The sequence below is a fragment of the Sminthopsis crassicaudata genome, chromosome 3 (genome assembly GCF_048593235.1).
Source record: "Sminthopsis crassicaudata isolate SCR6 chromosome 3, ASM4859323v1, whole genome shotgun sequence".
Classification (NCBI taxonomy): domain Eukaryota; kingdom Metazoa; phylum Chordata; class Mammalia; order Dasyuromorphia; family Dasyuridae; genus Sminthopsis; species Sminthopsis crassicaudata.
The window spans coordinates 217,736,194-217,752,159 of NC_133619.1; the positions used below are offsets into that span (position 1 = coordinate 217,736,194).

Sequence of the window (15,966 nt, forward strand, 5' to 3'; positions counted from 1 at the left end):
GGTCTTGCTTTAGGATCTTATACACTTCTTTTTTTTTTTTTCAAAGTTTTGGCTTGGAAACCAGCAAACTTTTACAACTTGGCAACTTTATTAGGAGAGTGAAGAGAAGTGGTTTCTGTCTCTTGTCATTCTATGTGCCTACAAGAACAGGTGCTAAATCATAACTGGCTTACTGGCTCAATTCACAGCCAAGGAGCCATTCATTTGTTGAGCCTGCTCTCATGAATGGCCATCTCGACATATGACTGGAGTTTCTTATGGGGACAATGAAAATAAGTGGGTCAGCCAAAGGCTAAAGAAAAGTGCAGAAAATTAGTGTAGCCTGGAGACATATGGCACATAACCATGATAAAGCCATATATGCTTGGATGAGTTAAGCTCTTGGGGTGCTAAAGTTTTTGAGTATGTAATAAAAGTTTCTGAAATTGATAACTAAAAATTTTAGTAATGGAAACAATGGCAAATTCTTGTCTTGCTAAATATTTAGGTTACAACTAAAATAAGTATATGGCTTTCTGGTTTTTTATTTTTAAAAATATGCTAAAATAACCATGCCTACAGAGAAGACCACTTTATTTTTTGTGTCATCCTTCAGAAATGCCAATAAGTTATGCCACACATGCTCGCTATAAATTAAATTTATTTTTAAAATTTGGGGATTCAGGGATATTCTCATTTCTTGAAATTGAGTTTTATTTTCTCTTATTATAAATTTTTGCTAGCCAAGACTGGGAAAAGGTTCTTAGCACTGACGAATTATGAGGCTGTTAACATAGCCAAACATGGGTGTGCTTGTACTTTTATTTATTTTTTGGTTGTTGCTATTCATGCTTTGTGTAAGAAAAATGTTAAAGTAAGCAGATAAAGTACAGACAGTGGTCAAATGCTGGGTCTCTGCCCTTGGAGATATAAAGGGGGGGGGCATATGGAACAAATCAAAATGTGAAGCATAATAGTAAGGTCCCATGGGAAAGGACTCTGTGGGGCGGCAGGCAGAGGCTGTGTGTGCTGGGCTGGGGGCAGTTCTGTCGCTGAGTCATGCGGTAGGAGGGGGGGCTTTTCATTCTCACACACATCCTCTCTCCTGATGTCACAAATCTATTCTTCAGTGGGAGAATTGATTAGCATTCATCGGGAGTCTTTGGAAGAAAGAAAGGGAGGTTGAGAAAGCGAGACAGTGGAGGCAAAGGGGAAAACCAGTGGCCACGGAGCAAGCTCTTTCCCGTCCAGACTACATTGAAACTTTAAACACAATCGAGGGGAAGAATGGGTATTTTATAACTGGGATCCTCGGTGACGTATGGCTGACTGTTCCCTGGCAGAGATCTTTATGGACCTGTAGCAGAGTGAAATTGAAGGCATCTGGGAAGGGACCGTAATCTACTGTAGAAGAGAACAGAGCCCCTCAATCACTGGCGCTGTAAATAAGAGACGGAGGGGAGTCAAAAGAAAGGGAATAGTGGAGGGGGGTACGCCTCGTTTGGGGGGGAGCGGGGTAAAAAGCATTTTTGGTGGATGGTATGAAGCCAGCCATGGAAACTGCAGCGGAGGAAAATACAGAACAAAGCCAAGAGAAAAAAGGTACCTAGAGTTCTAACAATAGCCTGTTTAAATCTTTTCTTTGGGGGTGCTTAAAAAAGGTTTAGACTGTAGAACTTGCTCTTAAACAATCACTATGGCATCTTCTGCCTGCAGGGATTTTTCTTTTCTCTTTTTCTTTTGCCTTTGAGAATTGACAACAGATGAGAGGGGCTGCTGAGTCCTCTGGGTTCTCACCCCAAATCTTTACCCATTTCTACCTGAAAATAGTCCTTCCAGAAAAACCCCTATTATCTCTATGTAATCTGTCACATAGTAGAGAGAGTGAGAAAACTGATCGGGTTTTTCCCCCAGCCTATTTGTCCACCACTCAGTATTTATGTGCTATTGCTTACAGAGGCTCTTGAGCTTTCAAAACATGTTATGATAGCATATGTTTTCTGCCAATGTAGAATGGTATAGAACTGGAATGATAACAGAGTGCATGCATATGAAACCCTCTTGGTTTTTTTCCCCAGCGATTTAGATATTTTCTCTCTCTCTCTCTCTCTTCTCCTCATCTCTCTCTCCTCTCTCTCTCTTTTGACTACTAGAATCTCATGCTAATATGGCATATGCTCCTAAAGAGAATTTGTATATGGTTAAATCAATGTCTCCTGAAATATAACACATGCCTAGAATAAATCTTGAAATAACAGTATTGTAAGGTGAATTTTAGTCCTGTTCTCTCCTTCCCCCACCTCCACCTAATGCTACTCTTATTAAAAGATTCCATGATGTTTACAAGAAGGGGAAGAAATTTAGATTCGTTTCTTAAAAAGAATCTTAGATCCAGGTCATGTTTCTCTTGGCTTGGTGGAGAGAAAAAACATGACCAGCTTGGTGGAGAGAAAAAGCAATCCAAGTTAATCATTTTGAGATAAGAAAATGGCAGAGGAGAGAGGCTTAATTAATCTCTGTGCTCCCTGGGTGATGGACTGATCACAAGTTGAACACTCCAAAGTGCAAATTCAGCCACTGCCAGGTTATCACATCTCATCGCATCTCATCTGTCTCCTTTGATATGGTAGATTATTATACAAGTAGAAGCCACCCTTTCAATAGAGATGATGAGTCTATTATAGAAATAAGTCATATTAAGTTGGTTTATCGTGTCATCATGGTCCAATGATGGTTGCTAGACAATAGTAGTTTTGTAAAATGGAATCACTGGTGTGCGTTAAATATTAATACACATTATGCTGATTATATAGCATCTTGATGTGATATAAATCATATCAAGCCTTTTCTCATCATCATTTAATAAGTTTTGAAATGTGAGCTTAAGCGTAAATTTGGCAATCCATGTTTTTATTTAGAAGAAGCTTTGTACATTTTTTATGAATGAAAAATAAAAGCAAAATGGCAAAATGATGAAACCTGGGCAGAAATCAGTCCAGTGGTAAGATGAACCTACAGGATATCCATAGAGTTGAAGGGCTTCGTTTTCAAGATCATCAGAGATAAACATTTAATATTCCTTTTGGAACATAACTGTATTATTACAGCTGATTTGATGATGTCATTGATATTTTTTTTAGTAATTTGCCCAAAAGCCTTCCTTACTACAGAATCTCTATGTTTGAAATATGGCGTTTGCCAACTGCCAGAAAACCATTGACTCCATATGAAAATACCTCTTATGAGACTCCCACAGCCATATAGAAGCAATTACGAACCAGAAACCTGAATACATTCCTAAATTCATAATGCTGTTTCTCAGTATACAAGCTATTAAAATGTCCTGGGTCATCTTTATGTATAACAATAGAAAAAAAAAAAACCCAGTTCAATTGATAATCTCTTGGCCTTGTTTCAAAGCACTACACTATTTAATGGCTTTTGAAGGTTACCTTTTACATTTTTTGTACCATAAACAAATTATTTGATAAATACAGTGGAGTTTCATTCATTACAACACATTGACACAAACTGCTTCTGTAGACCCAACATTATGTATTTGAAAACTAGTCAGCTGGGTTTGGGCAATAAAACTTGAGATAAAATATGATTCATGTGGAGGCTTGCAGAATTACAAAATTCAAATTCTAGATACATTTCAAATAATGTGAAATGGTCAATTATCAGATGATATCATCTGCACGCTGGCCTTGCATGCCCAAATGAATAAAAATAAGCAAATACAAAGGTCAGATCATTGATTTTGTTGATTCAAAGAAGTGGGAGGTAAAGAAACCACCATAAATGTTATATTGGAAAGAAGTCCAGTTACCCATCTTTATTTAGATAAGCCAAAATAAAAAAAAAAGCAAGTTTAGGTGCTGATTGCACAAAACCAAATCTCACAAAAATGTTTTCTTTGGAGTGTCTTGAATTAATCAGTTTACAAACCATATATATAAGAGATTGGGGAAGGGGAAAGAGTATATTTAATGCATACAATTTAAATATTCCTTCAAATGTGATTTGGAAAATCATAATTTTTTTATGTTAAAATGAACTTTTCCTCCAATCAGGACAGAAATTTGCGTTTTCTAAACTTGGGAAGTAATTTTAAAGCACATTTTACATTCAGTGATTTTCATTACTAAATTTAATTTTCTACATTCTGTCTTTTCACATGTGGTTTCAGTACATGCTATCTTGTATCCCTTCTTTTTCCTATCCCTTTCACTTCTAAGATCTTCAATTGAAATACTTCAGTCTTTTCTTCTTCCTTGTTATTGTCACTTACCTAAGTCCTCAAAAATAATTTTTTAATTATTATAGTGTATTATAAGTATATAAATGCATCTTACTTTCTAGATTTACATTATTTGTTCTGGGTAATTAACTCTACTCTTCCAATGTCCCTTTAGTATCTTTCCATAAGTAAGAATACCTGACCAGCTAGTAGGATTCTTCTAATTTCTCTATAATAAGATAGTTCCTTTTAAGTAACACCACACTGACTTCTCATAATCACCACCACATCACTTCTTATTTTCTACTCCCTCTCTACCTCCTCCCATGACAAGTTTAATTTAAAAAACAAAAACTAGTCATCAGCCTTTTTAAACAAACTTACTGTAAAAATGCCCAAGTTTAGGAATATTTACATAGCTTTTTCCTCCGAAAAAATTCAAAATGATGAAAGCTCACTTGAAGTGTTAAATGGATGTTTCTTAAATGGGGCTGAAAAGTGTCCATTTTTTACAGATGATATTTTCAACTCTCAGGCCTTTAAATTGGTTCAGAATGGGAGAACCAAATAATCAGATTCATTGAAAATAAAATCCATGAGCAGAATAAAATGCCTTTTGTAATTCTGCACATCTCCTGAGAAATAGGTGACCAATGATAGAGAGGAGTTTGGTTTCCATTGATTTAAAAACTTTACATTTTTCACAATAAGATGGACTCTAAGCTTTTGAAATTGCTGGGAAGGACTTTTGTACATAATCACAGGGTAGAAAAAAAAAAGTAAACATAGATATAATTTTATTGTACCGGAGTATAAGATGGTCCAATTTTTTATGCTTTGTTATGAAGAAAATCCAAAAACCCATGTTGGAAATTATTTTTATTATAGGCTACCAGAAATCTTTGGGCCCAAGAAAATGGAATCTACTGCTCATTCATGGAGTTAGGAAGATCGGGTTTCTAGGCATCCTTGTCATAAGTCAGATGCTGGGATCCTCAGAATCAAATTGATTCCTTTGTCATGTAGGAAAATAAAAATGGTAAAATAAAAACATCAGATCCTTAGACTTTGATTTTTAACACATTGAAAACAGGAAACAAACACAAATGATCCTTGAATTCCTTACAGATCTTTAATATGAATTTTATAGAATTAAATATAATTTCATGAGATTGTAGAAAAACAGCCACAAAAACATTTAAATGCATTTGTTAATATTTTCTGGTTTGGGGTAGAAATTCTTAACATTGAATGTCTTAAACTGAATAACTAAGCAAGTTTTCCTTGAGATATAAGATCTTTTGAAATGAGGAAGTAAGCAAATATAATGTGTTTATGTATATATATATATATATACATATATATATATATATATATTTTAAGTTGGTACTATTCAAAATAGCCTGTTTATTAAAATACTTTTGAAATATGTTTTTTTAATTTTCCCCCTGGAGGTATTACACAGAGACTTGCTGATTACAGTTTTTACCTACTCTATGCTCATGGTATTTTAACCAAAAAGGCCATCTGAGGCATAGGACATCTGGTGAACCATCCTGTATGTAAGAAAGCAGCATGGTGCACCAGATGGTACTGGACATATGCAAAGGACATAGCTTTTTAAAAATAAAAACTTAAAAGGAAAAAGGATTTAAATAAGCCATTGGACCTATCTCCCATATATCTAACATTCCATTCCAAAGTATATTTTTCTATACTCAGATCTGTTACATCCTCTTTTCTCACAAAGAAAGTCATTCTACATTTATCCCTTTCAAAATGAGTTTATAACATGATGCCAGGCTTGCCTTCCACCTTCCTTTTTTTGTTGTTATTTAGCTACATGAGTGAATTATTCAGAAAATGATCTTAAATAATATCTTTGAACATGTGCAAACATCTAGTGCTATGTCAAGGCAGTGATGTAATGAATGTACTGTCCTTCTTCATGGATGATGTTATTTCCTCAGTTAATGAGACTCATTTCCCCACCCCACAGTTGATGATTGATCTGTGGGAACTCTTTATAATAAAAGAGAGAACATTCCTGATGTAGCCTCGATTAGGGGCACAGTCTGTGACTCAAGAGCAGAGTAAAATCAATATGTCCTGATAGATACAACTCATGACAGTGATCTTGTTAGCTCCATGCTTATGTATAGTGGTTTACTGCCTCAATATCTTCAGTTGTTCTTATGATAGCTCTGGAGGGGAAAGTGATTCAGGTAACTTTGCACAGCCCTTCCCTCACTTACATTCACTTGCACATCATGACATCACTTTCTTGATACCTTGCCCCTAATTCAAGAACAAAAAACAAACAAACAACAACATTACTTGAGAACTTTGGTAGAAAATGCTGGGTTTAAATCTCAGTTCCAACACTTGTAAGCTCAATGACCCTGTCTAAGAGAGTAATTATTCTTGCAATACTTATTTCCTAGTCATTGTAAAGATTACCTTTTCTATGCCTTTAAGCACTAAATTAGGAGTGGTTTGTGGTTAAAGCTGTGTTGTCTTGTCAAAATATGGACATGGAGATAGGCGATACTTGTGTTCAGACCCTACCTCTAAAACTAGCTTTTTAACCCCTTCCACTTCAAACCACTTCCCCTGTATGAGCCTCAATTTCCTGATTTGTAAAATGGAAGTACATACCATGAATTCCCACAGACTTGTGGGAATTAATGAAATGATAGCGTTTAAAGTGTTTTGCAAATGTTAATGAGCTATGCAAGTATCAGCTATTATTGTTCTTACAGTAGCAAAGTAAGCATTTTTTGGAGGAAATTACACATAGGGAATCCCATATCACCATTACAATAACTTTTGCCTCGGTGGGATGCTAAAACAGCAATGAGTAGCAATGTCCAGTAGAAGAGTAATGATCTCTGCCCAAGGCAGTTGTATATCTTATGGAAGATGAACCAAGGACTCATGGTAGTTTGTTCAATTACACCAGTTGGGTTGTGAAAATGAAGGAATTGTTTTATATATTTGAAGTTACAACAATTATTAAATGTTTGCTATGTTTCAGGTACTGCATTTTTCTTTTTGAAAAGCAAAATGACCCAGCAAAAATAAGGGTTTGATGTGTACTTCCTTTGAGGAACATCATTAGAAAATAAGTTATTTATTTCCAGAGAATCAGTCTTTGTCTCTTTATTGCCTACCGTTACATAAATTCCTAAATGTTAGTAAATAGAACAGTGGAGTTTGGCCTCCTTTTTAGATCACAGGTCCTAAGTAAAGATAAAGCTAAAAGAAAAAAAAAAGCTCTAAAGTTCACTTTTTAAATTTTGAATTTCTCTTTAATATATAGTCAAAATAGAATGTAAAACCCCTAACGACAAGGATTATCTCATTAGAATACTGCCTGATACATAATAATACTGACTGACTGATTTGGAGAAGACCCAGATAAACCAATAACCTCTGTATATCCCTAAATACTCTTAATTCTTGTTTCATTCCTTTCTTCAAATAATGTTTTTTTAAACTTAAGTCACTCAAATATCTTCAGCCTAAATGTCTCGCGACATCTACTTTCTAAGAGAATCTTTATAGATTATTTTTTCCATTGGGTTTATATGTGACATTTGAGTTGGAATCTTTTCTTTCCTCCTCCATTGGAGCTAAAAGTAGCTCCCACCTCCCATACCCTTAAATGAGCTCTAGACCATCTGCATGCACGTGCATGTACATGCATGCACGTGCATGTACATGCATGCACATGCATGCACACACACACACACACACACACACTCACAATCAATTTTTAAGGCAAATGAAATTGAGGAGTAGATGTGGAGCAGAGACAGAGACTTTAGGATGAGGTTTAAGGTGAATAAAGGAGTGTGCTAGGGTATGACAGCTCAGGTGGGTGGAGGAGAAACAGATGCCATGTGGGAGAGCTTTTTACTTTTACTTAGCATCCTTGCTAACTAGGTTCTAACCAGCCTTGTTTCTCTGTTGTTGAAGGAGTATAAATGCTGTCATCACCCTCTATTTTTTGGCACCCTGGGACAAAGCCCCACACTAATCAAGGCTTTATTCTCTATTATCAACACAGTTCCCCTAATTCTAGAATTAGATGCAGCATGTCGTAGTGGAAAGAATTTGGAATCCAGTAAAGACAACTTCTTGAAGTCAAGTTCTGATTCTTAATAGGTATATGAACTTCAGCAAATCACTTAATCTCTTTGTTCTTTGATTCTCATAGCTTAATATGGATAATAATAATAATGGGGATAATATTTGTGTAACTGGTGTATCCTAAAAGAACTTAGTAAGGCTCCACTGAGTTTTTCTTAAGGACTTATTGCTCTCATGACAGGGTTAACTCCATGTTAACTCCTTATTTTGTTAACTCCTTAATAAGATATATAACCACCTTGATGTAAGTCAATGCTCACATTTGAAGATGATTGATTTGGAAAAGTGGGAGCTTCTCTAATGATTCTTTTCCCTTTTGGAGATGGATCTTCATGCAAAGGGAAATTTTGTAAATTTACCGAATGTTTAAGTCTCTGAGAAAGGTAGGGACTCACAAGAAAAATAAAGACAATTATTTGGAGCTAGAGTATAAGACCTTTGTGTCAGTAAAATAAAACTTATTCTATCTTATATCCAGCATCATTAGCCTTAATGCATATATGGGAACTGATTTCCCTTAAGCTAAGAATTCACATGCTGAAATTCTCAGAAGGAAACCCTGGTGGGGGTATAAGGTAAAGAATAGAATAAATGAGAAGCCTCCAAGATGGAAGTAGGTTCATGTAAACCAAGTTCAATCCTATATTATACTTGTAATAGCAATCTCACAAGGTTAGTTTGTGGAAAGCATTATGTAAACCTTGAAGCATTATATAAATAAATATGAGGAGTAAGAGTATATCCCATCAGAGATTTTTCAATAAAGATTCTATATTCCCATTCTAAGTATTAGGATAAGAAGAAGAAGAAGAGAGAATAGAGAGGGCTGACTTTAGAATCAGGAAAATATGAATTTAAGTTCTTCCTCTTATATATACTAGTTGTGTAACTATGGTCAAGTCACTTAATTTCTCAACACTCCCAAGCAAGCAAGATTTGCTTATAAATGAGCTGTTAATGTGTAATAAAATTAGGGAAGGGAGTTTTTACACTGAAAGATCCCTTCAAAGAAATGACAGATCTGGATCCTCTTTTGTTCCTCTTCCTCTCTCCCTCCAAAGTTACTGGGACACTGCCTTTGAGTTATGCTGTGTTTATTTATAAACTAGAAGAAAGCATGTTGTAGTGGAAAGAACATTTGATTTAGAATCAGTCAATAATCATTTATTATTTTATTTTATTTTATTTTTTTCCCCTGAGACTGGGGATAAGTGACTTGCCCAGGGTCACATAGCTAGGAAGTGTTAAGTGTCTGAGACCAGATTTGAACATGGATCCTCCACTGCGCCACCTAGCTGCCCCCTATTTTATTTATTAATAACTAAATTATTATTAATTGAATTTAGTAATTTATTTGTTTTGCCTATTATGTGTCAGTCACTGTGCTAAACAGTAGAAATACAAATACAAACAGAAAGAAAGATAGCCTTACCTTCAAGGAGATTACATTCTAATGGGTAAGACAATACAGAAAAAAAAGTTGGAGAGGGAGATGATATTATTAAAGAAAGTTCTAAATCTGGACATGGCTGATTTGGATACCATCCTTAAAAACTTCTATAAGGAGTTATCCAATCAAAGGAGAGGGAGCTGAGACAGCCTGAAGAGGAATGAACAAAGAACATCTGGGTTCAAATTTTGGCTCTAACACTAGACCTATAACATGAAGGGGTATCCTATAGTTCTAACATTCTATGAACTTGCTTTGTTATCAGGAATTTCCCTTTCTTCATTTTTGATGAAGATCCCTTCAGAAGTGAGAGTTTGGAATGATTTAGGAATATTGCACTACTCAGTCTCATCTTTACCTCTTTTTAGTATTAAAAAACACCTTTTAAAGAAGTCATTTTCTTGAATTGGGCTTCAAAAAGCACAAGTATTGGCAGGCCCCATTTCCTGGGTGCATAAATTTTGTTATCCTTTCTGGAGAAATATTTTTAACAGCTCAGTACTGCTATACCCAGAGGGTGTCTCTGTGACACCCTCTCATCTTTTTATGATATGTCCACAAGACAAATTCCAGTCTATATGTGCATGAAATCTTGCTACTCAGCCCAAGTCAGAAACTATTTTCTGTGTATGACCCTTTTTAGTCCAGTAAAACTTAAGGACATCTCAAAATGTGTGGCTTGTTTAAATTTAGAATTGAATTTAATTGAAGAAATTTGAAGACTAAAAAAAATTATATATTTTTTTCTCTGTCCAAGTTTACAAAGATCCTCAAATCTATCTATGTCCCTACTCTGGCAGCAAGAATTCTGTCTTCTTGAATGCCTTCTTAACTTGGTTAGGAACTGACTCCCTAATCTATCCCTAGGATTCAGGTCAGTTTTATAACTGAAAAGGACCTCAGAGATAATTTAGTTCAAATTCCTCACTTTGAGATGAGGAAACAGGAGCAGGAACTTAACCCATAAGGCAATCATGTGACTAATAAGTGCTTGAACCATATCTAGAACCCAAAGGATTCTAACAGTCCCACTTTCCACTATACCAACAATGAATTGTTTACTCCCGAGAATCTCTCAATATATTCTTCTTTGCTTTCTATATGAATGAGTAAAAAAGGAATAAGAGACAGGTTTTGAGGACAGAATTTATCAGGATAATTGGAAGCGTCTTGCCTTATTTAGACAATGCTACTGTGAGTCATCAAAGAAACAGTTGAAAAACTAGGTTCCCTCACTGTTTTCTGATTCCATTCATCACACCAACCGTTTGCCTCTGGATAGCTATACATGAGAAATCCACCTTCTTACCATTTAATAAGATGTTCCATACCTTGATCATGTGAGAATACCTTTTTTTAAAATTGAGTTGGAGCATCAATCAATAAAGAAACATGTTGTATAAACAAGGTTATCTACATCTTGAGGTATGAATTTCTTTGAGATAAGAAAGGAAAAAGTGATGGACTAATCAACCAAAATAACTATGATTCTAGGAATGGCGGGAAAATTTTCAGCAATTCTTTAATCTAGAGCTGTCCAATCCATCACTAGAAGATTTCAGTTCAGAACCTGAAGATTCCATCCAAGTCCCGGAGAGTATGTAGCTTTGAAAGGAAGATCAAGTTTCTCCCTCTTATTCTCTTCCACCTGCCACTTTTATTGACCATGTCATCAGGGAGAAGTGTGGGAGATAATACATCCAATCAGAAACAAAGGAAAAACATTGGCAAACAACATAGCCAGATGGATAAAGGAGGATAGCTTCCCCACCTCCCTCCCCCCTAAAAAAAGCAGCTTCTGGGACTGATAATATCTCCTCCTCCCTATACCCAATGGCAGGGAGAATATTGGCCATGGATAGGCACTGAACCTCAGAGTCCCAGAATGGTACCAAGGGAGAATTTGAAAATTCCACAAAGGGAGAAAAGGATTCCAGGGCCAGAGATTGCTAGGGATCTGTAATACTTGTGTTATCTACATATATGCCTCATTACAATTTTATTATAGGTTTGATCCCAGCCTCTCCAGAGATATTATAAGGGAAAAAGATGTATCCCAGTTTGAAAGAAATGTTTGGCATTAACTGCTTTAACTGTAGCTTCTTAACAAATGCCCTTTGCAAAAAGCTCACTGATGTTATTGGCTGATTATCAAAGGCAGATAAATGATGGGGATTCGTGAATGACAGTACCTGAAATTCCAGCTCCTGACAGTTACCTTAGAAGAGAAGAAATTAAGGAACTTCTTGGGACTCAAAACCAAGAATGCCAGCGGGAGATGGGAGGGTAGCTTCAGAGAGGATGCTAAAGTACCTTGAAATAATTTAACCCTATTTATGATTAATGAAATCTCTTATGGAGTCCCACCTTTTTCCCCTCCTTGTACTACTCCTCGCCCTCCTTTTCTTACAGGTTCCTCTTTTAGTACAAAGCACTAGGGAAGGCACTAGAAAAGGATAATATTTAAATCTCCCTTAATCTGGATCGAAATCTATCCAGAATTGGAGATTGTGGACTTTGCCAAAATACTCTGAGATTAGCCAAAGTATTTAACCTGGCAAAGCTCTTTCTTTGATCCACATGACATTCCTCCTTCTATGTCCATACATTTTCTCATGTTGCCTTCCCCTCCTGAGGCATGGAATGATCTTTCTTCCTTACCTCTCCCTCTTGGAATCTTTTCTTGTCATGATTATTCAGCCATTCTAACTCTTTGTGACCCCATTTGGAGTTTTGTTACAAAGATCCTGGAATAGTTGGCCATTTCCTTCTCCAATTCATTTTCAGATGAGGAAACTGAGACAAATGACTCCAGGCTGGCATTCTATCCACTGAGCCACCTAGCTGTCCCCTTTAGAATTCCTATTTCCTTCAAATCTCCAGTCATGTGTCATCTCTCTACTAAATACAGCCTATATCCTCAGCACCTAGGGCCTCTCTCTCATTCTCAAAAAATAACCCTATATTTGTTTTGTATATACTTATATAAGATCATCATTCTAACACTGGAATGGGTCTTAAATTTAAAACCTTAATAGTTTTCCAGCTCAAACTATTCATCTTGCAGTTAAGGAACTAAGGGACAGAAAGGTTGTAACCTGATCCAGAGAACACAGAATTAGAATTGAACCCAGGACTTCTGATTCTCAAGTCAGTACACTTTCCATTGTAATTTTGCTGCCTTTTAAGTGCACCTATTAATTCTGTTATAAAATATAATCTCTTTAAAGTCATGAACTTTTGAATTTCTATCTTTGTAACCTCAGAAATATTACATAGTATAGAGGCATTAAATTCAAATAGAATTGGGACCATTAAACCATATATAAAATAGTAGACAATACAGTGGTCAGTGCTAGGTCTGGTATAAAGAAGATCTGAGTTCAAAAACTGTTTGACCCTGGGCAAATTACTTAACTCTGTTTGTCTCAATTTCCTCAGCTATAAAAATGATCTGAAGAAGAAAATGGCAAAACCACTCTAGTTTTGTTGCAAAAAAAAAAAAATGAGGCCATAAAAAGACAGATACATCTCTTGTATGAACAATGGGTAAACAATTAAAATATACTTAAGGATTCCTATAATGACATATTCATGACTTAGGAAATCACATAATAATATTATCTGTGTTCTATTGTATGTTTGCTTATTTTGCTAATTATTTGCTTATTTTATTTTTGTGCAGTTGAAACACAATTTGACTGTGTTAGGTACTGTTGTTTTAGGGCACCATGGTCCCTAATTCCTTGTTCCTTGCTTAAAAGTCTTGGGTTATGTCACCAAGTATCTTTCCTAAATGTTAATAACAGCTGCTAATTACAGTGATCGTCATTGTGGAAATTATCATTATCACCCTTTCCAAATGTTTATAGAACCTGAGAGTACATTTGAGTCTTCCTAGACTCTGGGGAGAGCAGACAGACTCTTCAATGAATTTACAGTATTTTACAGGGAGTTTACAGAGGTGGGAGAGGTATTTGGAAGGAACTGTGAAATTCACTCTGTAATATTCTAAAAGTCCGGCTGTGGCCTTATGGGCCAAAGCAAATATTTTATCAAAGGTGATAACTCCTTACTTGTCCATGCACCTAACAAGGTTATCAAATTGGTACATTTAGAGGAACTGACACAGATTTGGAGCAGGGCTAAATGACAACCTTCGTTGTTAGTTGGAAGAGATCTGTATTACTGTTCTAATGAACAAATCTACGAAAAGTCACCTCTGTGGCTAGTAATAATTACCTCTTTTTGGCTTAGAACTTTTAAAACCATCAAGAAAAATAGCATTATCAAAAGCTATGTTTTGTTACAGAACATCATCTGCCAATTTTTTTTTGATTGCTAGGGGATGGGGTGGACAGAGAAATTGAAAGGATAAGATAAAGGGGAGAAGGGAGAGAAAAGCTTGCTAAGACTGGAACCAATAAAAGACTGGAATTTTTATCAGAATATTGGTCTGAGGCCTTATTGGCCACAATGTATTGGCTATATTTTTCTCTTTTTAGGTTGGGTCAGATGGATGATGTCTTGATCAAAAATTCTCAGCAGCTTGTGTTTTAGACCCTTCACTTTCATTTAGAGCCAGAACAAATGAATAAAAGTACTAAAAATAATCTTTGATGGAGAGGGAAACACTGACTTTTTCCCACCTGAAATTGGCAGTGATCACCAGACCAGAAATGGAAATTGGCAGGTACCACTGGATGTACAAGAGTTCAAGGCCACACCGGTACCAGCATGTGCCAGCATTGAGAGACAGTGTTAGTCCTTTGAGCGCTCCAGGTAAATAAAGTGTTGAGATGGCTTCTAAAATAGAGAGTCAAGTAACTAGTTTGTGGTAGCTTTAACAGTTTCTTCACTTTGGTTTTGTCTTCTGTTTTGTTTTCCACACAGGCTGCCAAAATAATGTTAAGATACCAGGTTCGATCACCACTGGTTCCCTTAAAAAATCTCTAGGGTGCCTCTAGGATGAGATATAAATTCCTTTGCTTGCTATTCAAGGCTCTTTAGGACCTAACTCTTGACCTATTTTCCCAAACTTACTTTGTATTATTCCCCTTTCTTCATTCCATGATCTAGTTGCTAACTCAAAATTCTATCCCACATTGGGAACATTTGCACTAGCCATCTGCCAAATCTAAAATCCCTTTCCTCCCCATCCCTATTTCCCAGACTCTTTACCTTCTTTCAAGTCTCAATCCAGGATCCAATTTCTCTGAGCAGCTCTTCCCTTTTCCTCCCAACCTCCCAATGATTACTACTCTCTGTCTCCACAAACTATAGTACTTTAAATTATATTTTTCTGTCCATGTTTTGTATATATAACCACCCTGTCCTATAGATGATCAACTCCTTACAGGAATGGACTGTTAGTTTTGTTTATTTGGTTTTTGTCTTTGTATACCAGTGCCTAACACTTTTGGGGGTATGTGGAAGGGATCAGATCTATAATTTTATTAATGAAGGGAACTAGTGGTGTGAACCACTTTCCACTGGTATTCAATGAGCAACTCACCTGTAACTTACAAACCTGGAGTCTTGGTAATGAGAACTTAAACAACCTGCCTCTATGTCACCCAGTCTTCCTGATTCCGAGACTGGCCCTCTCTATTCACTCCCCTTATACTCTATGTTCTATTATTAGACCAGCCATTTGTGGGTAGCCCTGTGAGAGGTCTGGAAGGCCAGGAAAGGTACTAGTGCTAATCTGACTCATCTTTTAACTATCCTCCTTCACTGCTTCTGAAAGGTAAGAATCGTGCTGTCTAGAATAAAAGAGCTCACAGCCACCAGCTGGGAAACAATCACACCTCTCTTAGATCAAGGTTAGCCTTAAAAGGGGAAATAAAACCGTGAGAGAAGGAAACTGGCCTAATTGTTTTCTCGGTTATCCTCATGTCAAGTTACCAGTCCAGATTTCTTATTTCCTACCCCGCCCATAAGTGGAGTGGAATTCTCAGAACCTCTAGGCCCACCCACCTGTTTTGCTGAGACCTAAAGAATAATAAAGAATACCTTGCTTTTGTGACTTCCTCTTAAATCTTCCTTCTCTGTTAGGGCTCAGGTTTCATATATCTCTTAACTTAGTTGATGATAATGTAGTATCTTTTTTCTACCCTGGAGTCAGATTCTGCTACCT

The 15,966-nt window shown here is 36.3% G+C and overlaps 1 protein-coding gene across 7 annotated transcripts in view; it reads left to right on the top strand.

Moving 5' to 3' along the window:
- The window catches only part of GPM6B (glycoprotein M6B), a 214,540-nt gene that overhangs the window by 158,765 nt on the left and 39,809 nt on the right, over positions 1 to 15,966 (top strand). For 2 of the 7 annotated variants that reach the window (XM_074299978.1, XM_074299980.1), the window contains exon 1: positions 1,108 to 1,581. The exons of 2 other annotated variants lie outside the window; for them this stretch is intronic. In XM_074299978.1, the coding sequence (XP_074156079.1) occupies positions 1,521 to 1,581 (61 nt within the window). In that variant the 5' untranslated portion in view covers positions 1,108 to 1,520. Of the gene's footprint in view, positions 1 to 1,107; positions 1,582 to 14,489; positions 14,610 to 15,966 lie in introns of those variants that run through there. 3 more of the 7 variants (XM_074299977.1, XM_074299975.1, XM_074299976.1) reach the window with 3 other exon arrangements.